Source organism: Melanerpes formicivorus, unplaced genomic scaffold (assembly GCF_026170545.1).
Source record: "Melanerpes formicivorus ecotype bairdi unplaced genomic scaffold, bMelFor1.0.p_v2 SCAF_4, whole genome shotgun sequence".
Lineage (NCBI taxonomy): Eukaryota > Metazoa > Chordata > Aves > Piciformes > Picidae > Melanerpes > Melanerpes formicivorus.
The window spans coordinates 30,303,158-30,324,019 of record NW_027142356.1 but is presented as its reverse complement, the minus strand read 5'-3'; the positions used below and the strand labels follow the sequence as shown (position 1 = coordinate 30,324,019).

At 49.0% G+C, this 20,862-nt stretch overlaps 1 protein-coding gene across 4 annotated transcripts in view; it reads right to left on the bottom strand.

Moving 5' to 3' along the window:
• Positions 1-20,862, bottom strand: part of RBPJ (recombination signal binding protein for immunoglobulin kappa J region) — a 164,273-nt gene that overhangs the window by 47,641 nt on the left and 95,770 nt on the right. Inside the window, exon 1 of one of the 4 annotated variants that reach the window (XM_068137528.1) lies at positions 9,763-9,795. The exons of 2 other annotated variants lie outside the window; for them this stretch is intronic. In XM_068137528.1, the coding sequence (XP_067993629.1) occupies positions 9,763-9,782 (20 nt within the window). In that variant the 5' untranslated portion in view covers positions 9,783-9,795. Of the gene's footprint in view, positions 1-9,492; positions 9,517-9,762; positions 9,796-20,862 lie in introns of those variants that run through there. One more of the 4 variants, XM_068137531.1, reaches the window with a different exon arrangement.

The following is a 20,862-nucleotide window of genomic DNA, read 5'->3' as shown; positions in this document are numbered from 1 at the left end:
TGAAGGAAATTGCCTGGGATGAGGACATGAAGCAGAACACTGCATAGGACACAGAAAGTACCTAAAGTGCCACCAGGAAAATCTCTGCTAAGGAAGTACCTTAAACACCAACATCCACAACTTGGATCCTGCACACCAGCAGCACAGAGGGAACTCTTCAGTGAGGAAAGGAGACTTTCATCTTGGCAGATGCAGCACTCATCGCTGCCTGACAGCTTCTGGCAAGCAGAAGGCAGCTGCTCCAGGGCTTTTCTGAAGAGCTGTCCTAACCCAAGAGCTCACCTTTCAGATCTGAACTGAGGCAGGAAGTGCCATGCCTCTGCTCACTGGTGGCTCTCACCCCAAGTGCCACACAGCAGTGAGGCCAAACAGCTTCACTGACTGCTTGCTAAGTACTGAACAATGGAATAAAACACTGAGCTGTTGCCCAGAGAAGTTGTCTGGATGGAACACTGGAAAACCCTGGCTACGTGCAGAGAGTTCTTTCTTATGTACCTTCTTGTCACATGGCAATTCAGCCTAGGCTCAGGAAACACTCTCACAAGGGCTAGCTTCAAACTCTCTTGACAGGTACCTTCAGTACATCACCTAAGGTCACCTTTTATTTACTAAGTGTCAAGAGCTACATCAAGTCCCTGGTGACTGGAAAAAGGGAAACACACCTATTGTTAAAAAGGGCAGAATGAAGGCTCCTGGAAACCACTGACCTTCAGCCTCACCTCTGTGCCTGAGAAAACAATGGAACAGAGCTTCCTAGAAGATGTGCTGTGGCACATGGAGGACAGGGAGGTGATTTGACATGGCCAGCACGGCTTCACCAAGGGCAAGTCCTGCCTGACCATTCTACAATGGAATGACTGCAGCAACAGACAACGGAAGAGCTCCAAACATCAACTGCTTGGACTGTTGTAAGGCCTTGTATGGCCTCTCCCCATAATAGCCTTCTCTCTAAACTGGAGAGACATGGATTTGGTGAAAGGACTGTTTACTGATGAGAAATTGGTTAGATAGTCACATCCAGAGAGAAGCAGTCAATGGCTCAACGTCTAGGTGGAGATCAGTGACCAGTGGTGTCCCCCAGGTCCCATATTGGGACCAGCGCTGTTCACTGTCTTCCTTAATGGCACACCCAGCAAGATTCAGCACGTCCTCAGTGAGCCTGCAGGTGACACCAGGCTGAATGGTGGGGTTGACACACACGTTGAAGCAGCAGCTAGAGAATGATCCTCACAGCTGAAGGGGTCCAGTGAAGAGCTGGCAGACACTTTGTCTGGAGTGGCCATCCCTGGAGGTGTTCAAGAAGTGCGTAGATCTGGCACTACAGGATATAGTTTAGTGGTCATGGTGGTTGGGTTACAGTTGGACTCAGTCTTGAAGGTCTTTTCCAACCTTCTATGATTTGCAAGTGCTTGTAAAAGCCTGGTCCACCTTTCCTCTGCTATGATTTGAGGCGTGATTTATCACTTCAGGAAGTTAACTGTGAATAAAATTCCTCAAAAAGGCCTTTTTAAAGGCTGTTTCACAACAGCTCCTCTGTTTTGCCTGCTGACTATTGTGAAATGCAGGTGTTTTGCCCACTGCAAACAGAAATGAAGAAGCTCTGACATTTGCTTTAGCACAACTCTCGTGTTTGCTCTGACAGAGGTCTCAGTACTCCGGAGTGCTGCTATCTAAACGTAAGCACTGCAAGCGTAGATCTTATTTACTGGGTTATCAAACTGAGCATGAACCTGGCCAATGTCAGTGTTTGAATTAATAACAGCTATTAGAGACAGTTCTCATGCCTTAACTTTCCTTTCTGATGGCCTTTACAGCAAAAACGTCTCTACAGAATGCCCTCTTCTCTATCTCCACGCCGTACATTCTTCTATCACGCTTGCAGATGGAGGCACATTCACCTCCATCACCTCAGCAGAGCAATCAGCATGGGAAGCCACTCTTGTACATTTAGTATTCACACAAAGGGCTCTCAGACTTTTGCCTCATGAGGATTCAAGGTTAGTACCATCTGTGCTGAGTTTGCCCCAACACATCAAGCACCCTACAAGCCTCTTCAAAAGAGGGCTGATCGCAAATGTTTATTTTGAGTTAACTACTCTGCACAGCTCATTAAGGAGAGATTTGTAATGCACATGTGAACAAAACAGACACCAACCAGGCAATACTTTTAAAAAAATAAAGATATATTTTATTTTTATATATGTATATATAAAAAAAGAAAAGAGAACACTAACCAAACCAAGAACACCATCCCAGGACTCAGTGCTGGCACAGAAGTGCTGAACAGCAGAAGAAGAAAACAAAAAAACCATTGGCCAGAAATATACTTGGCCAGAAAAGCCACATCCAGAATACTTTTGTTCAATCCCCCTTCCTTCTGGAAGCCATTACACTACAAAGGATTTTGCTGCTCATCGCTGTGTTATCTACTAGCAAGCGAAGAAAGCGTGAAGAGAAACACAGCCATGCAGAGTAACGTCAGCTTTGCAAGATAGCTTGTGCTTCTCCGAGTCCTGCCACTCACTGCTGCAGCCAGAGCTGGCAGCTTTGGGAAGTAGTAAAATGCTCTGATTTTTAAAAATAAACACATACCCAGGTTAGTTTCTCCAGCAGCACAGAGGCATGGCGACAGCACGGAGCAGCACCACTTTGTTTGCCTTTGTGCCACATGAACCCACCGCTCAGACCCCCTCTACTGCTCTTCTGTCCTGGTTATGCAGGAGCAGCATCTCCCTAGAGTCTGCTTGAATGCTCCTCACTGTTACCAAAACACAGCAATTATGAACACTGTCACTCTTACTCTTCCTGACCCCACCTTTCTGCCAGGCAGATTAAAAACCGAAGGAAGCCTGGTGTCTCCTGACCACCTCTCAGTGGCAGCAGGGAGTGAAGACAGGATGGTGCCTGTGAAAACCCAGCAAGGTCTGAGCAGCCCAGGACCCACAACCACAGAGAGCAACAGGAACCCAATCCAAGGCAGCAACTCTGCTCCCATCTCCCCACAGGCTCAGTGTCTGAAGAATGGCACGAAGGGCTTTCACACAGTGACTAGAACAGCAGCATCACGGTAACCAAAGGGGTTCCATTGGCATTGATTCTGTAAAGCCGGGCCCTGGAACTCCTCTCCTCTGCAGTGGCACATGTTCAGAGTGGGCACAAGCACCTGGGCGTCTCCAGACCTTCATCCTGAAGCCCCCTTTACATAAGAGGACTGGTGAAAGCAGTAACCCATATCAGAGACACCCCCAGGCACCATCAACAACTGACAAAAGCTTGGTGTCACAAATTCCCCCACTAAACAACAAGTTTAGCTGTGTTTTTTTACACTGGGAGTTCCTGATCCACACTTGCAAAAGAAACCCTGCCTGCAAGGCCCTCTGCCACTGCTCTTAGACAAAGCTAAGCTAAGAGTTCAAGTACAAGCTGCCAGGAAAGGGGAAGTAGGACGTTGCCTAGAGAGTATTTTCTACTCTGTGCCATTTCTTTGCTCCAGCAAAGATTTAGGTGCAGTATTGTACACAATTCACTTCCCTCTCTTAGGCTGTAAAAACTCCCAATCTCATGGCTGCCTGATCAAGTTTCATTTTGATACCAAGTTTCCTGGTAATCTCCCCAAGCACCAGACTGGAAACATGCCACCAAGCATAGCTCTGAAAAAAAGCAAGTGCAAGTGAGAAGCTCTACAGACTGTGCACAGTTATCAAGAACACCAGCAGAAAGACTTCTTTCTGGCACATACAGAAAAATGTCTACCCTTGCCTGCACTCATAAAGGGAAAATGATGTATGGTTGTTCTGCTATCAAACCACTACAGATAACTAGATTAACTAGAGACTGAGGAGGAGCCACTACAAGATGTACCTTTGAATGGCACCTACATAAACAGAGAAATGAAGCAGCAGGTGTCACCTCCTGCAGAGCAGCCAGAAGTGACCACCTGCCAATACAGCTCATTGTCTGTCACAAGCAGTGTTCTAGATTGAGTACACAATGAAATGGCACCTCAGACAAGTTATCCATGCAGTTACAGTAGAAATGACAGAGTTCTTGCTCCTGAATGAAAAGCAAATAAGGGAAAAGTATACCATAACAACCACCTTAGTGTCTTCATGTTTTCCAAGTGAAGCAATGAAATCAACTTTACTTAAAGAATTACAGAAGTGTATGCCTCACAAACTCATGTGCTGCTGAATGCAAAGTTCAGACTGCTTTAGAAAGAACAACTCAAGCCCCAGAAGCATGGCATTTATCAAATAACCTAACTGACCAAAGTAGCAAAACACTGCAATTACATCTTACAGTGAAATTGCACTCATGGGTTGGGTTTCTCTGAAAGTACAAAAACTACTGAATGGAACACCAAAACAGTGATTATCTTTGTGAAGTCCTAGCCCCTGCCTATTCAAAGGATGTAAAACTGCAGCATGCAGATACTGAAGCCCCCAACTTCTTTCTTGGTAGCAAAGTTTATCCCTGTACACAGGTAGCCGATGCACTGGCAAACAAAAAGAGCATGAAGAGACAAGGTCATTTATCGCCATCTGGACAGTTGAACTCCAGCTGAAGAGTATGAGGTGTTTCCAGAAAATTCAATTATTTTAAACGGCATGCACAGGCTCTGGAGAGGGGCCTGTGATGTCACATAGCAACAGGCCAGGAAAGAGTTTCTTTAGGCTGCAAAGGGCACTTCACGTTGGTTTGTTGTGTGTTTTTAGTAGCAACCACAAAACACACAGAGGCGTGAAGTATGAGTAGAGAGCACCACAATATAAGTGGAACCCCAGGAAATGAGATAAATTCAACCTCTAAGTTTAGCACTCACTTTTCCAGGACTCAGTCTGAACATAATGATATGGAAATTGCTACCTTCTATTAATTATCTCCTCTTCTAAGAAACGTACTGGCTCTTTCCTTTTGAGTCTTTACATCAGAAAGAGACAACCACGATGCCTTATTGCTTCCTTGCCTCGTACCATCTGAGTTGTTACTGTGATTGTGTTCAAGACAAGCATGAGAAGTGCACAACATGAGAACATGGTAAGCATTTCCACAAAAATAATTGAAGTTCAGTAAGGTGAAGGATAACATTTCACACCTTGAAACACTACAGACTCAGAAGGCAGATCCAGTTTTGCCAGCAGAATGAAGACTTCCTGTGACAAAGCTGGTGATGTTCACCTTTTTGTCTTCAGCACCTAACTCCACCGGAAAAGCTACACAACTCTTTAGAGGCAGGCAGAGGTTGCAACTGCTCCGTGTTTTAGAAACACTGCAACAGTGTAAATGAAAATAAACCAAAATCCACTTCCTTGTGCAACAATCTTGGGAGGCAGTGATTCAGCACACTCTAGTCCATACAGGCCAGTCAACAAACAGTGTGCTTGCAGCTAACATCCAAAGGATTTAGGGTGGCAAGGATCACAAACAGAGCAAAGATGTCCTGAGACTTGAACCTCCTGCTGGTGTGATTAGCTCTCCAAATGTGAAAGCAATGTTTTGCAGAAACTGCATTCTTCATTCCCAGGAGAGGTTCAAATGCACTGTGGAAAGCAGATGACTTGTTTGTATTAAAGATATGTGATACAAATCTCAAATGACAGTTTCTCAGTGTTGCAAAACTCCTCACACCGTACAGCAGGAATTTACTGCACCTTAGCTGGACCCTTCACCAAAAATGACTAATGAGCTATAAAGACTTGACCGCTGAAGGCACTGTAGGTTTTCTAAGCATTAGGGCCAGCTATCAGCTACCTCAGCTTCTTTTCACATTCTTCTTAAACACAGTCCAGAATAACGAAAAACCACCCCAGAATGAATTCTTGCTGCAGAACGAAGATTAGCAAGCCAGCAGAAAGAAACCGTCTGCCCCTCACCAGCCCGCTGCTGCATGCTGAGAGTGGGGCAGCACACCTGAAGGAGCGTTATCTCTGCAGAGACAGCAGCCAAGGACATTGCCTTTCAACCAGCAGTAAAAGCACACACGTGTTAAGCCTAATAAAACTGCTCACAGATTAGTTCTAGAGAAATCAGACTGTAAAACAATTGCTTTCAAAGTTTCTTTGTGCTCTCTATCTGTGATTTCTGGCTTTATAGTCACTAAGAGCTACTTCATACAATGCAAGCAAATGAAACCTGAATCAAGAGTTAACTTCACAGAATTGCTCCTACTGAAACCACTGTAGGTTACAAGAGATCTGCCAGCAGCTCAGGAGACTCCCTCCACAATACAGTGCTGACAAAGATTTCCCAACAGCCAGGCTTGAGACACTGACATGCTCCTTGATACTGATTTGTTAGTCACACAAACCCATCTACTCACTGGGCTGCAAACGAGTTTCTCCAACCTGTAACACTCACCAAGTGCACACACACAAAATACAACAGCCACAGTTATGCTGTTACTCAAATCTTAACCAGGACGTTGTTAAAAGCTCCAATGACAGCAAAAACTGGAGCCTGAAGATCCCATCCTTGAATTCTCCTCCTGTGGTCTGTACTATCTTTTCTACCCCTGGAGCTTCCCTGAAACCATTCTCACTAACAGCCCAACCACACAGTGAGGTTCAGAACTCTTGTGCAGCTCTTGCCCCCCACAGACCCATCCATTACCAGGGCTTCCAGCAGCGCTTCTTTTCTGGACACGTTCTCCCTGGTGTCCTTGGCATTGCTGCTCTCCTGATTCATCCCTTATCACTAATTGTCCTGTCCACGTGTCCTCCCAATAGAGCCTCCTCATTCACCTGCTTCCATTGCATCATTTAATAGGTTTCTGTCCCGCACCCTTTTCCATTTCCCTTCACTTTATCCAGGGCCAGGATGCCAATTCAAGCATTAACTCCCTGCCATCAATCACAGTTTCTATCTGGTATCTATCACCCCTGTCTGTCCCCAGCATGTTCCTCTCTCCACACAGATGCCTCACTATCAGCTCAGCCTCAGCACGGACAAAACACAGGTCTTACTCTATTGTTGCTTCAGTCTCCTTTCCACTACTGCAAGCCATTAACTTCAGTAGTTCTGTGATCTTAAACAATGAGTCTCCCTAAATCATTCACAAGCAAAACCAAAAATACTCCACAAAACCCCAAAATACTATCCTATTATCCCAGCCATAAATTATCCACTTCATTTTAAATAGCAGCTCAAACAGCAACTCATTTTCAGATCTCTGTGTACGTCCTCATCACATCCAGTTCTGCCCCTGTGCGGCTGAGGGTCAGCCACACTGCACACACAAACAGCTCTGATCCACATCTTCCTTGGGATGCCAGCAGTAAGAGTGTGCCACATGCTGCCAGCAAGAAACTGGGCACATACCCTGACTGTCCCCAAACCTGCTGCAGGGAGCTCCTGCTGTTCCACTCCAACAAAGCATAACCCTCTGCACCCCCATTTACTGTTGTCTCAGGGAAAAGAGCTGTGCTGTCACACTCAGCTTACACTGGCTGCAGGAAAGCCCCAGGCTTCAGCTCCAAGTTGAAGCACCACAAGGACTGCAAGCTGCCCTCAGAACACAGCATGGTGCTGGGGTACAACACCCCTCAGACACACCTTTTTTTTATTCCAAGCACTTTCCTCCTGTCCAAGACAGCTTTTACAGAACAGCTGATGAAGCAAATTACTTTTACTGAGCATTTGGGGGTAGGGGGGAATCAGATACTGTAGATCCATCAGTTTTTCATCCTAATACAGACAATGCAACAATGGAACACTCCAAAACCAGGCCACATAAAGGTAGGCTCCTAAACATAATCATCCTAAATACAAACATTAACCATAGTTAACAGACTTCATTTTAGCAATGCCAAAAATGTTTAGAAGAATTAGAGATCAAGACCACTTCTTCAGAGAGTTATTTGACTTACAGCTTTTGAAGAATAAATTCAGCATTAGACTCCTTCCAATGAATTGACCATTTGTTTTTTAACAAACAAATAACCTGCAGTTGCCTCTGTCAACATTTTAACAGATCTCCAGGAAGGATAAAAGTCACGTCACAAGCATGAGAACACTTCTGACAAAGCTGCAATAATCAATAAACAAAAGGAAACAGAGCCCAAATGCTCAGATGAGTAAACAGAAACGTGGAAAAGCTGGAGTGCAGACTGCTGCCCGTATCAAACTTTAAAAGCCTTTGTTCCCTTCTTTAAACTCTAACCTCTAAAACAGTACACTCCAGGAACCATAACAAACAAGACAAGCTTCCCTAAAGAACATTTAATTGGGAAAATGTGCACGAGCCACGAGATTGCCTTTATCAGGAGAGAAATCAAGCAAAAGCTTCGATTTAGTTCTCAGCAAACAAGAGTGAGGAATTGGGAACACCACTGCAGCCAAACAAAACAACAAAATAGCATAGTGCTACCTTCTTCATGAGAACAAAAGCATCAACCACCAACTCCACCCCACCCCCAAGCAGGCTGTTGCTCTCTAACCACAGAGCCCATGCTGCAGACAATGTAATCCCACGGGGAAGACAGAAGGTCACAGACACGCTGTGAAATCATAAAACAAGGTTCAGGCTTCAGAAAGACACAGCAGTACCTCCACCAGGCAGGACTGCCCTAGGAGCAAGCAGGTGGAGCACACAAATGGCCCGTTCTGCCTGTTCTCGGCTGTGCCCTCCACACAGAGGGGGGGCCGCCTGTGCTCAGTGTCCGAAATGAAGGGCAAGGCACTTACAAGAGGCAGCAGACTCCAAGCCGTGGCGAGGGTGGCGATGGGCACTGCAGCGCTGCAGGTGAGCCTGCGTGCTGTGTGCCAGCGGTGGAGCTGCTGCTCCTCATCAGCTGTTAGGTGGCCAGGAGGTTGTCAGTCGCTGCGGTGACACACGCTGCAGCTGGCTGGCTAGCCGTGACTAAGTGTGCCCAGCGAGGCCAAAGGGATGACACCTCTTCCCTATCATTCACTGTGCTCCAGCGGGGCTTACTGGGGCACGGGGGCTGCCACCCTGAAGCGCAGCACCTGGAGGAGGGCAGCTGAGGCTCAGACGAGCTCTGGGTACGGTGTGCAGGGAGGGGAGCAGGGAATCCCCAGTCCCCCAGTCTGAGAGAACGGTGCCCTGCCAGCAGGGCTTGGAGAGCCCGGGGACGGCCGCGGTCCGGCGCAGCGTGCAGAGACGGAGCCGCTCCGCTCGCACCGCGCACCGGGCGCTCCGGATGGCCCCAGCCGTGCCAGGCGGGCTGAGGCTGGGCAAAAGCGCTGCGCTCAAAGCCCCCCCAGCCACAAGAGCAAAAGCCTTTGTCCGGGCGATCCCGGTCTGCGGGCAAAGCAGCCCAGGGGTCCTGCTCCTACTGCGAAGTGACCGGAGGCGACTGAGAGAGGAACCGTCCAGCGCCAGCCACGCGTCCCCTCCAGGCTGGGCTCCGCGGCTCTCCGGGAAGCCCACAGAGAGGGACCCTCCCGCAGCAGCCGGGATGAACACGGACCCTACACCGAGTCCCGGCCCCTCAGCCCGTGCCAGGCAGAAAGGGAGCAAAGGAAGCGCCCTACCCTAGCGGTACCTCCGCGTCGGGGGAGCCGCCGCAAAGCCCGGCCGCTCGCCGCCCGTCACCCGGTGCTCGGGGGCCTCCTCCCGTGTGCCCAACCCGGGGGGACCCCAGCCCCCCGGGGCTTGCGTCCCGGGGCGTGCCGCCGGGCTGTCTGGAGGCCAGCCTCCGCTTCCCCGACGCGGCGACAGAGGCGCCGAGGGGCAGGAGGCGCTGGGCCGGCGACCCGGGGCAGGCGGCCGGCGGCGCGGCGGCGCGCACCCCCCGCACTTACCCTGTCACAACAGGCGCCATCTTCCACAAACTCTCGCCAAACTCCAACTCTCGCGAGAGCGGTGGCAGCGGCGCCCGCCCCGCGCCTGCGCGCCCGGACACGCGCCCCGCAGACACAACAGCCCGGGCGTGGGAACCGCGCGGCACTCGCGAGAGCCGGGCCCCGACGGGCGGCAGGGGGCAGCTCTCGCGAGAGCGGCGCCGGGGACTCCCTGCGCCCGGGACTCCCTTCGCCCGGTCGCACCTTCCTCCGGCGCTGGCGGTGGGGCAGGGCCAGCCGCAAGTGCTGATCAGGGGAACCGGCGGCCGCTGCCGCCCCTCCCTCCGTACAGCTCTGAGCCTTCCCCGCGGGAAGCGTGCGTGGGGCCGCCCGCCTCGTGCTACCCGCGGGCCCGGCACGCGCTGCCGCCACCGCCTCCGGGACCTGGCTGCGGCCCCGTGGCCTGTCCGCCCCACACGTGGCCTCGATAGTCGCCGGGACTGCAGCGCGGACAGGGCAGGGATTGGCAGGGCCTTCGAGTCCTGGGGTTAGGTTTGGGGCTCACATGCTGGGAATGACATTAAGGGGCTGGAGTATGGCCAGAGAAGGGCAACAAACGTGGGGAAGGGTCTGGGGACTGGGTGGAGGGAAGTGGGGTTTAGTCTGGAGCAAAGGAGCCTGCTCTCAACAAATCCCTGAAAGGAGCTTGGAGTGAGGTGGGGGTTGGTCTTCCTAGGATCAAGAGATAGGGAAGTTGGGGAGGTTTAAGGTTGGACATGAGAAGAATCTTCTTCCCTGAAAAGGTTCTCAAAGTCTGGAACAGGCTGCCCATGGAGGTGGTTGAATCCCCATCCCTGGAGCTGTTAAACAGAGAGATGTGCTGAGGCACACAGTGTAGCCCCAGCCTTGGCAGAGTTGGAGAATGGTTTGAGTCAATGAGCTTTTCCAACCAAAACAATTCTGTGATCCTATGAAGTTAATGTCCTCTTAGGAGTTGAGAGCTTTTGTGGAAGGTTTGTCAGTACGTGTTGTACCTGCTCTGTCCAAAGTACCTAATTCATGCAAAAAAAAACCCAACCAAATCAAGCTGACAGCTGTTGAGCAACTTGAGTTTCCTCCCAGAGCTGTAAGGAACACCACACCTGGAGGTAGCATTTGTCATCGCTTGCAGTGGCTCTGTCAGGCAGCACAGACCAAGCACTCTTTTGGACCATTCCTGTTTGGCCAGTTGAAAGATTAATTCACACAGAAGCCAATGGGAAATGGGAAAGACATTATTTTTCATGCATTGAGTAAAAACTAACAGTAGAAGAGTGGAATCTGGAGGTATATCTACTAGATCTGCAGTCCTCCTAACAGTAGAAGTCTGGCATCCAGAGGCACAGACTGAAGTGTTTCTGACACAGGAGTGTTAACATCCTTTGGAAAAAGAAATAAATGAAAAGCCTATTTACATAATTTTCTTGTCATTTGCAAGGAAAATGCATAAGATAACAGCTGTTTAGCAAAGAGAAATTGTTGAGTCTGCTGAGACTCCAACCAGGAAAGCAAACCTTGCAACAGCTCAGACAGAGGGGGCTGAATGGGAACAGAAGGTACCTGCAAAATGACATCACCTGGATGTGCTCCAACATTTTGATGTAATGAAAGTAAAACAGAAGACTCTAATTTTGGATTCATTTGAGAGCACTGCCATTTAAAGGTGAGGGTCTGATTGTCTAGCAGAAGTGTGTTTGAAAAGTAATCCTTTCATGTGGAGGGCTTTGCCCTGTTTGTTCAGCCTCCATGCCTTTGGTGTAACATGTCAGTCTCATTCCAAGCGCGAATGCAACACGATGTAAAGATCTGGTGAGATTCCAAACCCCACATCATTTTTATTCCTTCCCTCTGTACTTCAGCTGTCCCCTAAATCAGGACTAAAGATGCCTTTTCAGTAATCCCCTGAGGATGGCTTTGGGTTTCTCTGCCACATACACTCTCTGTTGCTCGTCCTCACTCAATGAACAATGTCTCAGCTGAGTAAAATCATGTTATAAGAGACTGCCTGACGACAAAGTTTGCTGTAGTTCCACTGACTGTACAAGCAGCTATTGTTTGCTGCCATGGAGGGACTTTCCCTGTGGCCATTTCCCCTTCTCTGTTAGATGTGAGTGGCCTTTGGTTGGCTCCCTCGTGGGCACAGTTCTCGGCAGAGCACAATCACACTGGAAATCCTCTGCATTGTTTGCAGAGCGCAGCTCCTAATCCCTTCGGAAATCTCTTCCTAAAGCCATCTTCTCTCTCTTGCCCTCTCAAGGCTGAAGGATGAGCTCAGCCGCTGCTAGCTCTGTGCTGTTAAGAACTGGCTCTGGATGTCTGCCATGGGCTGCCTTGAGGTGGTCATTTTCTGGGGCCCCTCTTCTGGTGTGCTTTGAGTCAAGCTGGAAAAGCTAAAAATACAGCACACGGTAACCTGCAGGGCCTGGGCTCAGTACTTTGGAGCAAAGGCATTCTGATTCATAACCAGATTAATCTGGTGCTGGAGCAGGTATATCCATTCAAAGAATTAATAATTACAGAAGCTATTGTAGTCCTTTCCATCACTGACAGAGGTACCTTATCAAACAAATAGCCATTGAATGTTTTTTTCCTCTCTCTGATGATAAACACTCTGCAGTTCAAAAGGGCAGGGATGCCATTCAAGTCAAAAACAATAGCCTGGACTGATGTGAGCAGCTGGTGGAAGGAAAGAGAATAAAACCACAGAAGGGTTTTTAATACTGTTCACGCTTTGGATTTTCTTCTTGCTGCTCAAAGTTTGTGTTTCACAGAGTGAGGATTCCTGTTGGCTTTACTGGACACTGAAAGCCTCCAGCACCTGGGGACACTGGGCCCCACTTTCTGGTCTGTAATGAATGTGATGGCCTCCAGAGCAGAGGTGGACAAGCAAATGTGAGTACAAGGTGGTGTGTTTGCTATCAACATCTTGAGAGCTGGATTTGAGCCCTGATGAGCCTGGGGGAAGGTCTCTGAGCCAGTCCCAGTGCTTCAGAGGTGATGTGAGAAGCTTGACTTGGAGGCACCGTTGAAGGGCATGAGTTCAACAAGCATTGGGCTTCTCTCTTCTCCAGGAGGATGCTCTGCTGGGTGGCTCCAGCCAGACCCTCAGAACCATCAGCCACCTTTGCAAATGGAAGGCTCTTGGAAAAGGAAGTGCATTTTGCTGACACTGATAATCAGGGGCACAGAACCACCTGCTTACAACCTACCCACACCAGTGGACGTGGACAGAGCCAGGTCTGCATGCCCATGCCATGTGGGTGCCAGCAGCTTCATTGGGGAATTCATGGGACTCCTGTGTCCTCCCAGGATCTTACTTGGGGTGGAGAGAGGAGAAAAGACAGGAAGTCTAACAAGAGTCCATGAAGTAATTTGGGACTAGACCCTTGATCTAAACAGGAAATCTTTTGGCACTGAAGGAGCTGCTGGCCAGCAGTGCTCAGGCAGCCAGCTCTGGAGCAGAAGGGTATCTGTGAACAGGGAACACTGAATGCAAGTTGTGATAACCAGGTTGAAGGTTTCAACAGCTTGTTCAACCAGTCTAGAGCAAGCTGTCTCCTCAACTCTGGGCTCTGCCTAAGCTCACTCCTTTGGGCACATCACTAGCTGACCTGCTGGCTGGCTTCTGGTTTGGCAGATGCCTCACAGCTTGGAGAGAGGCAAAAAAAGACAGTAGCCCTACATCCATTTGTGCAGGAGCATTCCACATCTCTTATGTGCTTAGTGTGAGCATGTTAGGGACAGGCAAGGAGTCCCCTTCTGAGCTGAGTGCCTCACAGTGTCTCTTGGAAAATCCTGGCTCTTTGTGAAACCCAGCACCCTTGAGAAGCACAGTAGGTAGCAGAACCACAGAGCTATCCGCATCTCTATCAGAGGCAGCAGGTTTGTCTGGAGGTGTTGCAGTTTGTATCTGCTGGTGTAAATCACACATTCTCACAGCAGGCACTGTGAGACAGCCCAGCTGGAATGTTATCAGCACAGGATGTTCAGTGTGGTTTAACCACAGGTCTAGGAAAGAAAATAAGCAGGCAGTTGCCCACAGAAGGTATCTCACATTTGACGCTGGGTGCATGTGCCAGCTAGAGTTGTCACTCCGGCTTCTGACTGGACAGCTGGCTGTCAAAAGTGCCTCTGCTGCTTGACGTGGAAGCAGCGAAAAGGAAGACTTGAATCTGCATCTTTGTGGCAGTTAGGGCTCAGGTATGCCTTGGTGTGGTGGTTCCCAACAGCTGGAGCTGTGCTGAGGTCTCATCCCAGTGTGCCTGGCACACCAGCACAGTTTCTCCACAGAGCATTTTCATGGTGTAGAGGCGAGATGCGGGCAGTGAGTGCAGCAAATAGGAAGGAAGAGGGGGAGGGAAGATGAGGTTAACAGCAATAGCATCGTGGTTATGTAGGTTAACAGTGTGAAGGGCCTGATGACTGATTTCTGTAAGCTCTCATTTTTAAATGCTTTTCTAGAACACACTGCCAAGACACTTTGCTCTTCACCTAATCCCTGAAAGTGATTTTCCATGAGGCGAGGCTTTCCTACTGTCTGCATGCAAACTGTCCTTCGCTGTACTGGGCTCTAAAAAGAGCCTGGCATAGCCCCCTGCACAGCCCTGCTCCCCACACCTCCACACAGTGCCTGTCCAACCCTGCTCTCCACATGCAGCCTTCTTCTGCAGTGGTGCTGGTGCCATTAGCCTCCTCATCCTCAGGGTACCACCAGCCTTCAGTGAGCCTGTGAATCAGCTGGGGAGTGAGATGCCCTGGACAAACCTACCCACCACCCAGCAGGCACCTCCAGTCCCTGCACCCCATGTTCACCACTGCAGACACCAGTGAAGTGGAGGCTCAGCAGGCTGCCTTCATGCTCCCATGCTGCCCTGACCTTGTGCCATGGTCAGCATGAGTACCCACCAAACCAGTTCCAAGTCAAACCACAGGATGCAGGATTGCAGAGCCACTGCTGACAGGGAGCACAGCAGGATAAACTCTGTCAAAATCGTTTCCAAACGTGCTAGAGAAGACACAGCTCCTCATCAGCCTGTCTGCTCCCTGTAGGACTGCCTCTGAGCAGAGCATACCAATGGAAATCAGTGGAATCAAGAGGGCAGGAAAGACTGAAGTCAGACTGTGAATTATCACGAGTTACTAACAAAGCAAAAGGAAGAGTTAAAGATTATGATCTGGCTCTAGATGCTTTCATGGAGTCATAGAATGGTTTGGGTTGGAAGGGATTTTAAAGATCATGTAGTTCCAGCCCCTCCACCATGGGCAGGGACACCTTGTATTTGACTAAAATCATGTATGATTTAATTCATAGCTACATACAGATTGAATGTGCAGCACCACAGTTCTGAAGCAGTGTGAGCACAGCTGTCTTTGTGCAGTTCATCAGTTCACCATCCACACTGCTGAGATGTGCTCACACCCAAGCTGTGGTGCAGTGACTGAGTCAGAGCTGGCTTTTTCAGCTTTTTCTGCTCTCCCATCCAGGAGGCTCGTTGAGCAAACACGTGCTGACATACTTCACCTTTGCTGGCAAGTAAAATGTGGGTTTGGAAAAGCCCCCAAAGAATGAGAACTCCTTTGGTTCAACAAAACACAGGAGAATCCCAGACTCTGGATTATAGACATTTTTCTGCTGGATATAGTGCTTAAGGAATTCCAGACTAACTGCAACAAGGTACAAGAACGCTCAGCAGCCAACTCTGAAGACCACAACCCCCTTGATAAAACTACCACTGAAATCCTGTTTGACATAAACCAACTCACTTTACTGTGTGCTAGAAGAGCCCAGGTGCCAGTCACAACTGCTCATGATGTCGAATGGGAGGACACATAGACAGAAGTTCTACATTCAGGTAGTGCCCACGGGAATTTCCCTAGCTGTGGCCAGAGAGAGGAGTCAGGAAATCAATGGCTTCCCATCAGGTAGAAAGCTAGGCACCATGTCAAGACTGCTGGGAGAATTCAGCACCAGCCAAACCTTGTGTCGGTCCTGCACAAAGAAGTTAAACTGATTTTGTGTCACTTACAGAGACTGCCCCTGGCCTCAGGCTGCAGATAATGCTTGGTTTGGGGCTGTTGCTTTAGTACAAACATGGAGGAAGTTACACAGTTCTGAAACAGAATGTTTTTTAGTCCCCCCAAAATGATTACTTTGTAATGCTGCCATGTTGATAGCTATTGGGATTAGTCCTTTTGTCAAGAACAGTTGCACAAATGTCACTTGACTTAGTCTAACTTTCACACCACTCTCATTTTGAACCTCTGCTGTTCTCTGCCCATTTTCCTTAACCCTCATCCTGAAAGAAAGACTATTTCTGGCAGTAATTAATGAAAATAAATTCCATCCACATTGCCTGAGAACATTTTGTTGCTCAGATCCAGGGTGGCTGACACCTGTGATTAAAATAACCTCCTGATTTTGTTTTTCCTTTTAGAGAATTACAGGTGACCTTTTAATGCTAAAGTTCATTAGTGCTTGGCTATCATATTGATGAGCTTTGTATAAATGAATGGATCAACAGATAAGTCATAACTAAGGTAATGAGCCTACAACTGTATGGGAAGTAACTGCAGACGAGTCAGGGATGGTAATTAATTACAGATTTATCATCAGCCCTGGTTCAGACTTCACACTCTCTTCTTTAATCCCAGCCATCAGCATCTCATTTCTCATGTTCCAGACAGGTGTATCTTGTTTTGAGAACTCCAGATAGCAGCCACTCTTGGCACTCCTGGCTTCACTCTCTGTGTTTCTGCTCATTATTGGCACTGACCTTGCCAGGAGCTAAGCACATGCATAATTTTACTCATGCGATTAGACTCATTAAAACTGATGGGATTAGTCAGGAAAGTGAAGCTGCTTCTGTGTAAGTGTTTGTCCTTCGAGGTAGTGCGAGTAGGAACGAGAGCAGCAAGGTCTGGAAAGAATGCAGACTGAGCAGTAAGTTTCATGGAATGTCACATAAAGAGCAATTCAAATGTTTTGCACTTGGCCCAGCCCTGGTGGGTGATGAACGCGAGGTGGTTTCACACCAGAGGGGAACAGGCATTTCCTAGCATTGTCTTTTCTTCCAGAGATGGGAGCTTGTTAAAACTGAAGCTGGTCTCAGCAAATGACATGAGCTCATTTCTCAGGTCTGGGATGAAATTTCTGAATGTCAGATTACGAGAAATAGGCATCTCAGGCAACAGCCCAGGGCAGAGGCTGGCTGTGACCTGACAGCAATCTTGTGGTGAGACCTGGGAAACTTCAGCACCCCACACCCCAGAATATTTCACTGATATGGAGAGTTTGAGAGGGGCAAAGCCAGGACGAGTTTCCCCTGCACAGAAAGAGGGAGATTGCTCTGAAGGAAGCAAGGTAAAGGCATACCCAGTCTGTCTGGTACTCTGACCATTTGAATAAACCAAACCTTTATTTAGAATAAACCAAACCAGGTTGGAAGAGACCTTCAAGATCATCGCGTCCAACCCATCAACCAATCCAACCCACCCAAACAGCTAACCCATGGCACCAAGCACCACATCAAGTCTCCTCCTGAACACCTCCAATGATGGTGACTCTACCACCTCCCTGGGCAGCCCATTCCAATGGGCAATCACTCTCTCTGTATAGAACTTCTTCCTAATATCCAACCTGAACCTCCCCTGGCGCAGCCTGAGACTGTGTGCACACAGGCTTGTAGGCTAGGGGCTTGTGTGTGAAATCCTCAAGAGCTGATTGTGCTGGGATAGAGTGGGGGGAAAGGCCAAAGGGAAAAAAACAATGCATTTAGGTTAGATTTAGATTGGACATTAGGAAGAAGGCTTTTACTATGAGGGTTGCCCAGAGAAGCTGTTGACACCTCATCCCTGGAAGTGTTTCAGACCAGTCTGGATGAGGTTTTGAGCAACCTGGTCTGGTGGAAAGTGTCCCTGCCCATGGCAGAGGGGTTGGAGCTAGACGATCTTGAAGGTCCCTTCCAACACAAACCACTCTATGATTTTATGATTTCCTTGCCATCATTCCTGCCCCTCCCTTGTTCTTCATTTCAGGCTCTACAGGTCAGACTTTCTTTGTCCTGTGGCTGAAGGTCCTGCAGCAGCACTTCAGCAGCCAGCAACGCAACAGCTGGAGCGCAGCTGGCTTGCAGCCCCTCTCTCTGACAGCCATGTCCAGGGCTGGGGGAGGAGGGCAGGAAGCAACTACTCCATCCATCCATCCCAAAGAGGTTCCCTTCTGGACTGTCAGGGCAATGTTACGGTGATTGGGAAAATCAGCAGCCACAGAGTGGATAATTATTAACCCAAACATGCTATAAGTTGTTGTTTTGACCTCTGGTGAGACACCTCATATCCAATGAATTACGAAAATCTGGCCTCTCCCTTACAAAACCCAGTACCAACTTCTCCACCGTCATTCTGAAGCAAGAAATCTCCCGTGCCCTTCGGGAAAAGCCATCAGCTGGGGACCTTCCCCCATTGTATGCCTCCCTTTCAGAACAAACACTTCTTTTGGAGCCCGGTAAAAAAACAAATACCAAAACAAAATACAAAACTTATTTGAGCTACAGTAGAGGCTATTTGCACTGTGGAAGTGAAAACCTCTCAGCTCATTCTGACTCCTGCAGCCCGGCTTTTTCTGCGCAGAGGTTAAAACCCGGCAGATCCACCGCCGAGCCTCATCCTGGGGGGGGGTGGGGGATATTTTTAACTCTTCCTCGCTTTTCTCTAGGAAGGCAGCTGCTCTGCGCTCCAAGGCGCAGAGTTTTGTCAGCACTGGAAGGAACCATGTGTTGTTCACCCACTGTTTGGTGTCAGCGGAGTCTCAGCACCCAAGGTTCGGGGTTGGTGGCCAGGGGGAGGGCTGGGTGACAGTTAGGGACTCGGCGTTGGCGCTGCCCATCCAGCTGTTGCGGCGCAGGGGAGGGCAGGCGGGGGCTGGCTGTCTGTGCCAGACAAAAGGAAATGGCACATGCTATTACTTCCAGATCAGTGCAGCCCCTGCACCACCATCTGCTGGGGGTCAGAGCAGTTGTCCGGGTCGGCGTCAGTCATGCACGAACTCAACGCCCTGCGCCGCGCTGCGCCCAGCAGTGCAGAGCCACAGGGACAATGCAGCCAACCTGCTCCAGGACACAGGGACACAGTGCTCCTCAGCTGGGGACAAAGGGGCACAACCACCGCTGATCTGCATGACAAAGGGGGTCTGGGACCACAGCTTCGTCACTGCAGGCTGCAGCACCAACTGAAGGGAAGAAAAACTAACCAGTAAGCCCAAACAGAGCGATTTCTATGTCTGTAATGGGCACAGCACTGCTGAGAGGAGCTTGGCTCTGTGCTTCCCCTCTGCCTAGGTACGAAGACAATTACATGGGAGAAGCTTTAACAGAGTCACAGAATGGTAGGGGCTGGAAGGGACCTCAGGACAGCATCTAGTCCAAGCCCCCTGCCAAGGCAGGATCACCTAGAGAAAGTCACAAAGAAACAGGTCCAGGTGAGTTTGGAATGTCTCCAGAGACAGACTCCACCACCTCTCTGGGCAGCCTGCTCCAGAACCCTCAAAGTAAGAGGAGGTTGCTCCTCATGTTTGAATGGAACTTCCTGTATTCAAGTTTGTGCCTGTTACCCCTTGTCCCTGTCACTGGGCATCACTGAAAAAAGACTGGTCACATCTTCCTGACACCCATCCTTGATCAGCATCAATGACATCTTCCCTCAGTCATCTTCTCCAAGCCAAGAAGCCCCAAGTCACAGATTCACAGATTGCATTGGATTGGAGGGGACCCTCAAAGTCCCTCAGCCTTTCTTCGTAAGAGAGATGTTCTAGTCCCCAGACAGACAGTCTGGTACCCAACAACTAGATGTTGAACCCTGGGCTCTAACGCTGTCACAGCAGCAGGATGGTCTCTGTCACCTGTGCTCTCCTGCACCCCTGGATGAACACCAGTATGCAGATGGGACACTACTGGTGCCCAGAGCTGGAGCTGGGTCCCCATGCTGCATGTTACAGTTCAGAGGTAGAGCAGAGCTTTTCTCCTGGGTCTGAGCTGGCCTATTGCAGGGCTGAGCCCAGCATTTCACCACTGCATCAGAGCAGTGAAGCTCAGTCCAGAGACATCTGCATGGCTTGGGACAAGCTCTGCAGTACTCTGCTGAGTTTATGCATTTGGTGTCAGCATCAGCACTGTTAGAACCAGCATCAGTGTCAGTGTGGTGGGAAAGGAATGGGCAGCAACCCTCAAAAGCTGTTGAATGAGCAGGGGGAGCTAGACCCAGATCACCTTTTAAAGTGAGGATCATTGCCAAATAACTAGAAACTGTACCAGCAAATGTACACAAAGGACTGCTGTGCTCCCCACTTCACATAACTGCAGTATCTCTCACAGGACTAACACATACATCTTCTTTGACAACTCATTTGATAATTAGTGGGTTTGGCACAGGCAAACCCAGCCTTGTTGGGTGGTATCCCCAGTTGCTTTTTGCTCCAAACTGGACACTTTTGCATAAAGCCTCTCCAGGTAACCTCTGTCAGCCTTCTGGGACATATAGCCTGAAACAGTGTGGAAGAAGCTGGTTAGCTTCTCAGTCAATTCCTGTGTGTGTATGAGTTTTGCATTTGTTCTCCACAAAGGATCAGGCAGGGCTGGAGTCAATGCTTGTATCCAGAAAGTCAACAGAGAGGAATGTAAAGAGAAAGGGGATAAAGCATTTGACTGCTAAACAAGAGGATTCCTATGGCAATTAGGAATAGAATAGAATAGAATAGAATAGAATAGAATAGAATAGAATAGAATAGAATAGAATAGAATAGAATAGAATAGAATAGAATAGAAATTAACCAGGTTGGAAAAGACCTTTGAGATCATCAAGTCCAACCTATCATCCAACACTATCTAATCAACCAAACCATAGCACCAAGGGCCTCATCCATTCTCCTCTTAAACACCTCCAGGGATGGTGACTCCACCACCTCCCTGGGCAGCACATTCCAATGGCCAATCACTCTTTCTGTGAAGAACTTCTTCCTAACATCCAGCCTAAACCTCCCCTGGTGCAGCTTGAGAATGTGTCCTCTTGTTCTGGTGCTGGTTGCCTGGG